Source organism: Lissotriton vulgaris, chromosome 10 (genome assembly GCF_964263255.1).
Source record: "Lissotriton vulgaris chromosome 10, aLisVul1.2, whole genome shotgun sequence".
NCBI classification, from domain to species: domain Eukaryota; kingdom Metazoa; phylum Chordata; class Amphibia; order Caudata; family Salamandridae; genus Lissotriton; species Lissotriton vulgaris.
The window spans coordinates 1,156,676,472-1,156,689,586 of NC_141698.1; the positions used below are offsets into that span (position 1 = coordinate 1,156,676,472).

At 55.7% G+C, this 13,115-nt stretch overlaps 1 protein-coding gene across 1 annotated transcript in view; it reads right to left on the reverse strand.

The window, feature by feature from the left end:
- The window catches only part of LOC147689506 (fatty acyl-CoA hydrolase precursor, medium chain-like), a 332,562-nt gene that overhangs the window by 119,834 nt on the left and 199,613 nt on the right, over positions 1-13,115 (reverse strand). The window contains exon 6 of the mRNA XM_086942263.1: positions 6,268-6,372. Coding sequence (XP_086798389.1) covers positions 6,268-6,372 — 105 coding nt within the window. The remainder of the gene's footprint in view (positions 1-6,267; positions 6,373-13,115) is intronic.

Below are 13,115 nucleotides of genomic sequence, written 5' to 3' on the forward strand. Positions count from 1 at the left end.
AGGAGTCAGAGGTCAAGGGCAGAGTGTGCCATCACAACAAGACTTCTCTGGTGCCACCTGTCAGGTGTGGACAGTGTAGGGTCAGGCGTCAGTGCTCCAGGGCAGAGTGTGCCATCACAACAAGACTTCTCTGGTGCCACCTGTCAGATGTGGACAGTGGAGGGTCAGGAGTCAGAGGTCCAGGGCAGAGTGTGCCATCACAACAAGACTTCTCTGGTGCCCCCTGTCAGGTGTGGACAGTGGAGGGTCAGGCGTCATTGCTCCAAGGCAGAGTGTGCTATCACAACAAGACTTCTCTGGTGCCACCTGTCAGGTGTGGACAGTGGAGGGTCAGGAGTCAGAGGTCAAGGGCTGAGGATGCCATCACAACAAGACTTCTCTGGTGCCACCTGTCAGGTATGGACAGTGGAGGGTCAGGCGCCAGTGCTCCAAGGCAGAGTGTGCCATCACAACAAGACTTCTCTGGTGCCACCTGTCAGGTGTGGACAGTGGAGGGTCAGGCGTCAGTGCTCCATGGCAGAGTGTGCCATCACAACAAGACTTCTCTGGTGCCACCAGTCAGGTGTGGACAGTGGAGGGTCAGGAGTCAGAGGTCCAGGGCAGAGTGTGCCATCACAACAAGACTTCTCTGTTGCCACCTGTCCGGTGTGGACAGTGGAGGGTCAGGAGTCAGAGGTCCAGGGCAGAGGATGCCATGTCAAGTCAAGTCAGAGAATTTATATAGCGCACTACATACCCAGAGGGTCCCAAGGCGCTTAGAAAGGGGAGGAGGATTACTTGTCAAATATCCACGTTTTAAGTTGCTTTCTGAATGCTAGGTGGTTCTGGGTAAGGCGAAGGTAAGCGGGGAGTGAGTTCCATGTTTTAGCAGCCAGGTATGAGAAGGATCTGCCTCCCATGGTGGTCTTGTTGATGCGAGGTACAGTGGCGAGGGCTTGGCTGGAAGAACGTAGTTGGCGGGAGGGGGTGTAGAAGGACAGTCATGAGTTGAGGCATTCTGGTCCGATGTCGTAGAGTGATTTGTGTGCGTGGGTTAGCAGTCGGAAAGTGATCCTCTTATTGACGGGTAGCCAGTGGAGGTCTTTAAGGTGACCGGAGATGTGTTCGTTGCGTGGGATGTCTAATATGATCCTGGCTGAGGCGTTTTAAATTCGTTGGAGTTTCTTCTGGAGTTTAGCGGTAGTGCCTGCGTAGAGGGTGTTTCCGTAGTCCAGTCGGCTCGTGACCAGAGCATGGGTGACTGTTTTCCTTGTTTCGGTGGGGATCCAGCGAAATGTTTTTCTAAGCATGCGAAGAATGTTGAAGCAGGAAGAGGATACGGCGCTGACTTGTCTATTCATTGAGAGTGAAGAATCCAGGATGATGCCTAAGTTTCGTGCGTGGTCTGTCGGGATGGGTGCTTTTCCGAGGGCTTCCGGCCACCAGGAGTCGTCCCATGCAGAGGGGGATGTACCTAAGATGAGGACTTCTGTTTTGTCTGAGTTCAGTTTCAGACGGCTTTGTTTCATCCATTCGGCAACTTCTTTCATTCCTTCGTGTAGGTTAGTTTTGGCGGTGCTGGGGTCATTGGTGAGAGAAAGGATAAGTTGAGTGTCATCCGCGTAAGAGATGATGTTGAGGTTGTGTTGGCGGGCGATGGTCGCGAGGGGGCTCATGTATACGTTGAAGAGGGTGGGGCTGAGTGAGGATCCTTGTGGTACGCCACAGATGACTTCAGTGGCCTCGGACTTGAATGGTGGGAGGCGGACTTTCTGAGTTCTTCCGGTGAGGAACGAGGTGATCCATTCAAGTGCTTTTCCTTGGATTCCGATGTTATTGAGGCGTTGTAAAAGGGTGCTGTGGCAGACTGTGTCAAATGCTGCAGAGAGGTCGAGGAGGATGAGGGCGACTGTGTCTCCATTGTCCAGTAGAGTTCGAATTTCGTCTGTTGCTGCGATGAGGGCAGTCTCAGTGCTGTGTTTTGCTCGGAAGCCAGATTGTGAGGAGTCGAGGGATTTGTTGGCTTCGAGGAAGGCGGCGAGCTGGTTGTTGACAGCTTTCTCGATGACTTTGGCCGGGAATGGGAGGAGCGAGATGGGGCGGTAATTTTTGAGTTCGGTGGGGTCCGCTGTGGGTTTCTTCAGAAGGGCGGTGAGTTCAGCGTGTTTCCAGTCTTCCGGGAAGGTGGCGGAGTTGAGGGAGCTGTTGATGACGTCTCGGAGGTGCGGTGCTATGACGGAGTCTGCTTTGTTGAAGATGTGGTGAGGACATGGGTCTGTGGGGGATCCTGAGTGGATGGAATTCATCAGGCGGATTGTGTCCTCAGTGGAGATTGGGTTCCAGTCGTTAAGGGTGTTCACGGGGGAGAATGTTCAGCAGAAGGTAGGGTGGGTTGGTTTCCGGGTTGGTTGTCGAAGCTGTTGTGGATGTCTGCAATCTTGTTATGGAAGAATGAGGCTAGGGAGTCGCAGAGGGCTTGAGAGGGGGTGATGTCGTTGGAGTTGGCCGAGGGATTGGAAAATTCCTTGACGATGTTGAAAAGTTCCTTGCTGTTGTGGGCGTTGTTGTCAAGTCGATCCTTGAATGCTGTTTTCTTGGCCTTTCGGATTAGTTGGTGGTGAGTGCGGGTGGCGTTTTTGAAGGCGTCCTTGGTGCTAGTAGTTGGGTCTTTTTTCCAGGCCTTTTCGAGGGAGCGGCAGAGTTTCTTGGACTTCTTGAGATCATCGTTAAACCATGAGGCCTTTTTGCTGGCAGGTTTGTTTTGACGTTTCTTCAGTGGTGCCAAGGTGTCGGCGGTGTTGGATAACCATAGGGTGAGGTTGGCGGCGGCTTCGTTTGCGTTAGAAGAGTGGGCTGGGGTGTTTAGAAGGAGCGATGCGGAGATCTGGTCCGTGGTGATTTTGTTCCAGTTTCTTTGCAGAGTTGGTTGGAGGTGGTTGGTGGGTTTTGGTTTGTTGTAGGTGAAGTGAACGCAGCTGTGGTCAGTCCAGAGGAGCTCCGAAGTGTGGCTGAAGGAGACATGATTGCTGGAGGTGAAGATGGGGTCGAGTGTGTGACCTGCGATGTGGGTGGGGGACGTGACCAGTTGTTTAAGTCCGAGGTTGGCGAGATTGTCCAAGAGGGTGGTGGTGTTGCGGTCGTTGATCTTTTCAAGGTGAAAATTGAGGTCTCCCAGAAGGATGTAGTCTTTGGAGGGGAGCGCGTGAGGAGTGATGAATTCCGTGATGTCTTCACTGAATTTTGCGCGGGGTCCTGGTGGTCTGTAGAGGAGGGTGCCTCTGAGTGTGGTCTTGGGGTCGATGTGGATCTGGAAGTGAAGGTGTTCAGAGTTGGTGAGATTGGCGTCAGAGCTGGTTGAGATGCGGATTGACTTCTTATGGACGATAGCGATTCCTCCTCCTGTGTGGTCGGTGCGGTCTTACGAATGATCTTATAATCTTCAGGGATGGCAATGGTGATGTCTGGGGCGGAGGAAGCGTTCATCCAAGTTTCTGTTAGGAAGGCGACGTCCGGAGAGATGGTGTCTAGTAGATTCCATAGGTCAATGGCGTGTCTGTGGACTGATCGGGTGTTGAGAAGGATGCATTGTAGGTGGTTGGGGTCAGGAGTCTGTGTTGTGGTCGTAGCGGAGATGTTGTCGGTGCCGATGAATTTGCAGGAGTAGCAGGAGAAAGGTCCATGGGTGTGTCCGGGAGCGGCTTGGACGCAGTTTGGGGCGCGACCGGGGTTAAGGGCTAGGAGGGTGGCGACATCGTAGGTAATGCGGGAGGGCTGGGCAGTGCGAGGGGCAGGGGGTCTGGCGCTGGGCGCGGTCCAGGCGCGGACGGGCGTAGACGGGCTTACCTTTGGCGCACCTTCGGCGCGGATTGGGCGCGGTCGCTGCGCGTGAATGCTGCGCGCGGGAAGAACTGTCATAAATGGATGGTGGGGGGGGGAGGGGCGAGGGCGTCTCAGCTGGGAGGCGGGGTGGGCACACGAGGACAACAACAACAACAGTCAAAATGGAGGCGGAGGGGGGAGCACAGCGGAGCGCTACGGTCACACGCGCTAAACAATTACCAAACAGGGTAAAACCATGTTAAACAAGCAAAGAGGCAGGCAGCAGGCAAATGTAGCCGGCAGAGGCACAGGCAAAGCAGCGCTACGGTACCAGAACCAGCGGGGGATGCTGGGAGCGACCACTCGGCTTCTCTGGTGCCTCCTGTCAGGTGTGGACAGTGGAGGGTCAGGAGTCAGACGTCCAGGGCAGAGTGTGCCATCACAACAAGACTTCTCTGGTGCCACCTGTCAGGTGTGGACAGTGGAGGGTCAGGAGTCAGAGGTCCAGGGCAGAGGATGCCATCACAACAAGACTTCTCTGGTGCCACCTGTCAGGTGTGGACAGTGGAGGGTCAGGAGTCAGAGGCCCAGGGCAGAGTGTGCCATCACAACAAGACTTCTCTGGTGCCACCTGTCAGGTGTAGACAGTGGAGGGTCAGGAGTCAGAGGTCCAGGGCAGAGGATGCCATCACAACAAGACTTCTCTGGTGCCACCTGTCAGGTGTGGACGGTGGAGGGTCAGGAGTCAGAGGTCAAGGGCAGAGGATGCCATCACAACAAGACTTCTCTGGTGCCACCTGTCAGGTGTGGACAGAGGGAGGGTCAGACGACAGTGCTCCAGAGAGGAGGATGCCACCACAAGACTTCTCTCCCGCTGGAATGGCTGTGCAACTTCCAGGTGACATCCAAGGGAAAGCTAATGTTCCCACCCATTGTCCTTCCTCTGTTCCATGACCAGCGCCTAGGAGGCAGCTGAGGCGCTAGAGAGAAAGAGGGAAACCAACAGAGAGCAGCCATCAGAGTCCCAGAAGGTCAGGGTGGGTGCTCTGTCACCCAGTTATACGCTGCCTTAAACTGGACTAGGGAGATCCCTGATGGAGGGTGATTTAAAGGTTGTGAGGATGCGCTCCAGGCCGGGGTCTTCTCATGGCCTCCTTGAGAAACTCAGCAAGTGCATGACGATTTATTGTTGAATAACTGTGAAACCTGCGGGCATATTATCAAGCCCCTTATCGCCGCGTTATCAGAACTTTGCTGCCGATAACGCGGCAATATTTGCATCGCCCTATTATCAAGGCAGCGTTAAGGCAATTAACGTGGCTTAAAGCCACGTCAATTGACTTAGCGCTGCCTTGATAATAGGGCCCCTTTCACGATAGTCTCATCGTGAAAGGGGGCGTGCAGTGGGTGTTGCAGTGGGCGTTCCATCGCTACACCCATTCACTTCAAAGCTGCCACCTATTATCAAGAGAGGCGATAATAGGTGGCCGCGCCGAATTTAAGAACAGGAAATCCCTGTTCTTAAGGTGGCGAAACGAGGAGAAATGCTTCATGTCTCCTCGTTTTTGCTTTTTCCATGTCTGCTGCCTTGTGCACCACACATGAAAAAAGCAAAACGCCAAGGTTTCTTTAGGTACAGGAAGGTGTCCCTATATAAACAAACCTCTTTTTAAAATGCCAATTTGTAATTTACATGTATGCTGCATGAAGCAGCACACATGTATGTTACAAAATGGCCTTTAAGGTTTGTTTATGTGCAGAAAGGAACACCTTCCTGAACATAAACAAACCTCCCTGCTCACAGGCACCCTTGCACTCTGGTGCAAGGGTGCCTGCGCTGGCGATCAGTTGTAAACATACCGCCATCACAGGGGGAAACGCTAGACTGCGCTAAAATGGTAATATGATGCAGCCTGGCGCTTCCGAAGTGGCGAAGAGAGGCGTTAAGCCAAGATGGCAAACGCCTCTCTTCGCCACTTTGTTGATAATATGCCCCCTGGTATTTTTGGTAATGACTGTTTTTGTACAATCCACCTGAAGTGACGCCAGCTTTGGACTCACACTTAAGATTAGACCTGGGGTCACGGAGGGGGCTCGTGTAGGGCTGAGGTTGAGGTGTGCCCTATGGCGAGGCTCGGGCGGTGTTTATGAGTCAGGAGGAGGCAGGCTCAGCTTCAGGGAAAGATCTGCTGTTTGGCTTGACTTCCAGGTTAGGCATCGAGTAAGGACTGCGTCAATGCTGGGATTAGGTCTGGAGTGAGTCTAGGGCTTATGGAGGTGAAGCAGGAGCAGAAATGGAAGAAAGACACCCCAAGGTGCTCTACTGTCGCCTCACGCTGAGTGTGGTATCAGTGGTCGCTGCATCTATTCTTCCACAGCAGGTTCTGCTCTCACACATCCCCACCCCACTCTTCCTGCACTTTCCAATATCTCTGTACTCACTCCTGCATCTGAACAGCAAGTACTTACCTGGGAGATGCTACGGATAATGTTCTTGTCGCCAATAACCGTGGTCAGGACGCCGCTCTGGGAGATGGCCCTGTGGAACAAGCCCTTGGACAGCGGAGACAGGAGCTGCGAACAACATGAAACCATGAGCATTAACAGGAGTATTATTACTACTAGTTGTAGTAGTGGTAGACATTGTAGGGGCAATAGTACTATTGTTTTGAGGGCAACTATTGACATTTCTGAAGACATGTTGACTACAAGGCAAAGCAGTAACTATACCTTGTCTACATCACAAACCAATGTACTTTGTAAAGGTTTGGGGTTCTGCACAACCTCAGAGACAGTCGACCTGGCTGATCTGCTTGGGGTGAAAGTCACAGTAAACAGCTCATGCTGGGTGGTGCTAGTGGTCTATCGCCCTCCCAACGCAACCCCAATTTTCCAGGACTTATTCGCCCCCATCATATCAGACCTTTGTACTCGCTACTCGAAAATCTTAGTCACAGGAGACTTCAACTTGCACTGGGATAAACCCCATTGGGACGCTCCTATGCGCCACTTGGACGCCTTGATGTCAGCGCTAAACTTTAAACAAATCGTGAAGGTCCCCACGCACACCAAAGGTCATACCCTTGACCTGGTATGGACTACAGACCCCTCCCTAACGCTGAAAGAAGTTGCCCCATGTATCTGGTCTGATCACCATCTAATATCCTGTGAGCTACATATTAAGGGCCAAATAATCAAACCAACATTGGAGGCTAGGAAAACCCGCAAATGGGCAGAGGTCGATTTGAGGACCCTGACTGAGGTATTCCTGCCCAGAGACTGCCCCCGAACTTAGATCATAGCCTAGACCAGTAATACGCGGATTTAACGCGTTCCCTGACACTAGCTATTGTTAGACGGACCGGGAGGGTCGGCCGAGGATAAGGGGAGAGGTCTCCGGGGAGAGCCGTCTCCAGCGATCGTACAGACACGTAACTTCCCCCCCACAGACGTACACCACACCAGGGTAAGGTTCAACGATACTTTATGAGCAATTCTTCAAGTACGGTAAAATGATACAAGGAGGTCTGGACTCAGGGGTCCCCTCGATTCTGGTCTCTGGATTGGGAAAAGGGTAGCGGGACAGTCTTGTTACCAACAGATGAAATAGCTCTCAATCCTCGAGCTTCGGCGTTCTAGATGGACGGGCCGCGGCGGAGCCAGCAGGTCCCGAGATGGATGAAGGAAGCGACGGTCCGCGGCGGAGCCAGCAGGTCCCGATGAAGATGGTAGTTACAAACGGTCCGCGGCCACGCCAGCAGGTCCCGACGACGATGAAGGTTTACGAAGGTTGCGGCAGCGCCAGCAGGCAGGACGATAGTTCCCAAGGCAGGGCTACGGCAGCGCCAGTAGTCCGTCAAGGATGAGTTCTTCTCTGCGTCTCTCGACTCCAGGATACAACTGCCTTCCTGCTCTGGAGCTGCCTCAGTTATAGGGCTGGTGCTCTTTGATGTCCGGACCCTCGCACTTGGAGGTCGGGAGGTCCGGGATGAGGGAGTCCAGACACCCAGCAGGGGGGTGGAGCCAGCGCCCGGGGAGGCTGGGGGCGAGAGGTACCTGGCGGGGGAGAGCCATCGACACCTCGTTCTCCCATTGACCTGCCAAGTAGTCCGCTCACCTCCTGGGTGGATGGTGGTGCCGGGATGTCTGAGGCCTGGCCATGCCCAGGGTTAGGGTCGAACGGAGGCCACGCGGCCTCGTGGTGCAGTGTCCAAGATGGCGCCTGGGTCGGGCGCGCGGGCCGGTGGTGGATCGGGCCCAAGGGGTCGAGATGTTCAGAGGCAGGGGTCCCGGAGGGGACGGGAAACGTGAAGTGGGGGTGTGGAACACTTGGGGGACCGGGCTCGGGCCTGGTCGGGCAGAGGGGGAGCGGGCCCTTCATGTGGCCTGTCCAACATGCGTCCCCCCCAGCTGAAGGCGGGGAGAGTCACCCATCCTCTTGGGGACTCTCCTCGTCGAGGCGGAAAAAGCGTGACAGGCCATCCGCGTTGGCGTGGTCTTGCCCAGGTCGGTGTTCCACAGTGAAGTCCATCCCCTGTAGGGAGATGGACCAACGTAGTAGTTTTGGGTTCTCCCCCCGCATGTGCATCAGCCACTGCAGGGGTCGATGGTCGGTCTGAACCCGAAAGTGTGTGCCAAAGAGATAGGGCCGGAGCTTTTTGAGGGCCCATACCACGGCGAAGGCCTCCCTCTCGATGGTGCTCCAGCGTTGTTCTCGAGGCAGGAGTCGCCTGCTGATGAAGGCCACTGGCTGATCAAGGCCTTCGGGGTTCAATTGAGACAGGACCGCCCCAATGCCGTGGTCGGAGGCATCCGTCTGGACGACAAATTCCCGGCTGTAGTCGGGGGCCTGGAGCACGGGGGCGGAGCACATGGCGGCCTTCAGTTGTTCGAAGGCTGTTTGACAATCTGGGGTCCAGTTGACCTTCTTTGGTTGATTTTTGGACGTGAGTTCTGTGAGGGGCCCCACTATGCTACCATAGTCCTTCACGAACCGTCGGTAATAGCCCGTGAGTCCCAGAAAGGCGCGCACCTCGGTCTGGGTGATGGGGGGCTGCCAGGACTGGATGGCGGCGATCTTAAGCTGCAGAGGGGCCACCAGGCCGCTTCCCACCTGGTGTCCGAGGTAGGTCACGGACCCCTGACCAATCTGGCATTTGCTGGCCTTGATCGTGAGGCCAGCTCGCTGAAGGGCCTGTAGCACCTCTCGAAGGTGATGGAGGTGGTCGGACCAGTGGTGGCTGTATACAGCGATGTCGTCTAGGTAGGCGGCACTGAATCCTTCGAGTCCGGCCAAGACCTGGTTAACGAGTCGCTGAAATGTTGCTGGGGCATTCTTCATGCCGAAGGGCATGACCTTGAAATGATAATGGCCGTCAGGAGTGGAAAATGCAGATCGTTCTTGGGCCCGGGGTGTGAGGCCGATCTGCCAGTAACCCGCCGTCAGGTCGAAAATGCTGAGGAAGCGGGCAGCCCCCATGCGGTCGATTAGTTCATCTGCCCGGGGGATGGGATGTGCATCTGTTCTGGTGACCGCATTCAGGCCCCGGTAGTCGACGCAGAACCGGAGTTCCGGTGTGGTGCCGGGGGTGGCTGCTTTGGGGACCAGTACCACTGGGCTGGCCCAGGGGCTGTCTGAGGGCTCAATGACCCCGAGCGTGAGCATCTTGGTCACCTCTTCCTGGATGCAGGCCCGTACCCGATCTGGTACGCGGTAGGCCCGGTGGCGGATAGGGGGGCTGTCCCCCGTGTCCACGTCGTGCACACACCAGGAGGTGACACCTGGGGTGAGGGAGAACAGGCTGGCGAACTGCAGTAGAAGGTCTCGACATTCTTGGCGTTGTTCCAGGGTGAGGGCCTCCGAGAGTCGGACCCCGTCCACGGAGCCGTCTTTCTCCCGAGTCCGTAGGAGGTCAGGGAGAGGTTCAGAGTCTTCTTCGGCTCCATTGTCTGTGGCCATCAGGAGGCTGAGTTCTGACCGCACGAAATGGGGTTTCAGTCTATTAGCGTGGAGGACCCGGAGGGGGTTCCGTGAAGATTCCATGTCGATGAGATAGGTGACAGGGCCCTTGCGCTCGACTACTTTGAAGGGCCCCGTCCACTTGTCTTGCAGGGCGCATGGTTCGGTGGGGGACATCACCCATACTTGTTGGCCGGGTTCAAATTCGATGGAGGAGGCATTTTGGTCATACCACTTTTTCATGTCTTCTTGACTGGCCTCCAAGTTTGCTTTTGCCATTTCCCTGAATCGTCGAGTCTGGTTGCGGAGGGTTAGGAGGTATTTGAAGACATCTGGGGGGTTCTTTAGAGGGGGCATTTCCCAGCCTTCCTTGATTAGGCTGAGCGGCCCTCGCACTGGATGTCCATACAAGAGTTCGAACGGGCTGAAGCCGAGGGATTTCTGGGGGACTTCACGGTAGGCAAAGAGAAGGCACGGTAGTAGCACATCCCACTGGCGACGGAGGGGTTCTTCCAACCCCCCGATCATCCCTTTGAGCGTGCGGTTGAACCGCTCAACGAGTCCATTTCCTTGAGGGTGATAGGGGGTCGTGAATCGGTAGGTGACCCCACACTGTTGCCAGAGGGACTTCATGTATTTTGAAATAAAGTTCGTGCCTCGGTCACTGACGACTTCTCGGGGGAAACCCACACAGGAGAAGATCCCCATCAGGGCCCGGCCGACTACCGGGGCTGTCACAGTTCGCAGGGGAACAGCCTCAGGATAGCGGGTGGCGTGGTCCACCAGTACCAGGATGAACCGATGTCCTTGTGCTGTACGGGGGTCGAGGGGCCCCACAATGTCTATCCCCACCCTCTCGAACGGGGTGGTGACCACTGGAAATGGTTGCAGGGGGGCTTTCAGTTTGCGGCCGCTCTTCCCACTGGCTTGGCACGTGGGGCAAGATCGGCAATGCTGGAGTACGTCATTCCTCATTTTCGGCCAGAAGAAGTGGGTCACCAGGCGGCTGTAGGTTTTATCTTGGCCCAGGTGGCCAGCCAGGGGGACATCGTGGGCCAGGTTCAGCAAGAAGTCTCTAAAACAGAGGGGCACCACTAGCACTCGACTGGCCCCTAACTCCGCGATTTTTTGTTCACTGTATAGCAAATCATTGTCCCAATAGACCCAATGTGTTCCGGAAGTATCCCCTGCGCTCTGAGCGAGGGCTTGTTGGCGGAGTCCCTCGAGGGAGGGACAGGTCTTCTGTTCTTGGCGAAACTGCTCTTGGGTGGGTCCCCCCTCTTGATGCCACTGATCCAGTCCGGAAAGGTCCGGAGGTTGAGCGAGTCCCTCGGGAGCTGGTTCTGGGGGGACGGCACGGTCGGTGTCTTCTACTGGAGCGACCGGGGGAGGAGGGGCCGGCCATTCAGGTTCTTCGGGTTGGGGATTGGCACGGGCGGCCATGGACCGGGTGGTGACGCACGCCCAGTCCGGGATGCCCAACATCCCCAGGTGTTCTCTTCGCTCTACGGCGGCCCACGGAGAGCTTTCAAGGTCATTCCCCAGGAGACAGTCTACAGGGGCGTCATCTCGGACCGTCACCTTCAGCATGCCGGAGACTCCTCCCCACTCGAAGGGGACGCAGGCCATCCGACACAGACTCTCCGAATTATCGGCTGAACGGACAGGGCAGAGAATGTTTGGTAGGATCTGTTCTGGGGTCACCAGGTGACAGCGGACGGCTGTTACACTGGCCCCGGTGTCACGTAGGGCTTCGGCCCGGCGTCCATTGATGCTCACCCATTGGCTGTACTTCCGGGTGTTAGCGGGTAGGGGGACCCGCGGGACCATGTCTCTCCCCCCTAAGCATGCTAGAGCCATGGCGGCTGGCTCCCATGCTTGGTGGTCTTGCTAATATTCTTCCTGCTCCTCGGAGATCTGCTCTTCCCCCAAGGCAGCGGCAGCCACCTGGCGAGGTCTCGGGCTCTGGTTCTGTGGACAATTTGGGTCGTTGGCGTAGTGGCCGACTCGCTGGCATCGGTGGCACGTGACATTGGCTCTGTATCCCGGTCGTGCCGGGGCGCTGCCCCGGTTGGCCGGGGGGGTGGGGCAGGTAGTGGGGGTGGGCGGAGCGTTGTCTCTTCCTCGTCCTTGGCCCCCTCATCCTCCTCGGGGACGGTGCTGACCGTGGTGGTTTCGGTTCTGTTCATAGAACCCATTTCGGCCTACTCTGGTGATTTCCCACCGGTCAGCTTCGGCTGCGAGCTGCCGTGGATCAGTCAATTTGCTGTCGAGGAGGTGCTGCCGGAGCTCGATGAAGCAATTGTTTGATAGATGCTCCCACACCATGAGATTGAAGAGCTGTTCGTAAGTGGTGACATTGCTCCCCTTGATCCAACCCTCAAAGGCTCGGCTGAAATAGTTCACGTAGTCCACCCAAGTTGTACCCGGGATGCGGGTGCAGTCTCGGAACCTCTGACGGTACATCTCGGGTGTGAGTCCATAGCGGGTGAGGAGGGCAGCTTTCATGTGGTCATAGGAGGTCATCTGATGGTCCGGGAGCTGTAGCAGGGCATCGCGGCCCTCATTGAGGAATCTCCCCCATAGACCGGCTCCCCAGTCGCTTCGATCGATCCGGTGGGCGGTCATAGCGATTTCGTAGGCCTTGAACCATTGCTGGATGTCGTCCTCTCGGAAGTATTCTCGAACGACATCCTTGGGGATGTGTACCTTTTTATCTGTGGCTCCTGGGGTGCGGGGTTGCTCGGGCACCCCTAATTCTTTGTTCTGCTTGCGTAAGTCTATCTCAGCTAATTTGCGCTCGTGTTCATATGCCAGTCTTTTTTCCTCGAGCTCTCTTTGTCTCTGTTTTTCCTCTCTTTCTTCTCGGAGCCGCAGATGTTCTAAGCTCAGTTTCTGTTCGGCCAACTTGAGTTCACCATCCATTTTGAGCCGGGCCATTTCTAGTTCATGTAGTCGTGTTCTTTCTCGTTCCTGGATCTCGTCTTGCGAGAGACCCGTTCTTCGCTCCTCGGGAGCCGTGGTGTCTTTTTCTGCTGCTGCGACATTTTGGTCCGGGGGTCTGACGGCCCCGGTTTCTGCCCAGGACTCCAGGGCATGCTTGAAATCGTCTTTGGTGCTTAGACCGGTGGTAGCGATACCTAGTTCGATGCAGAATTGTTTTAATTCCCGATGGCTGTATTCTTCCAATTTCTCCATCTGAAATTTCTCGGTGGATCCGCTTTCTTTGGTTGTCATCGTGATTTCGTCGTGGGGTGAGCTACTCTCTGTACGATTATGCGGTGATTCGGATCGCGCCGCTGGCCACCAATGTTAGACGGACCGGGAGGGTCGGCCGAGGATAAGGGGAGAGGTCTCC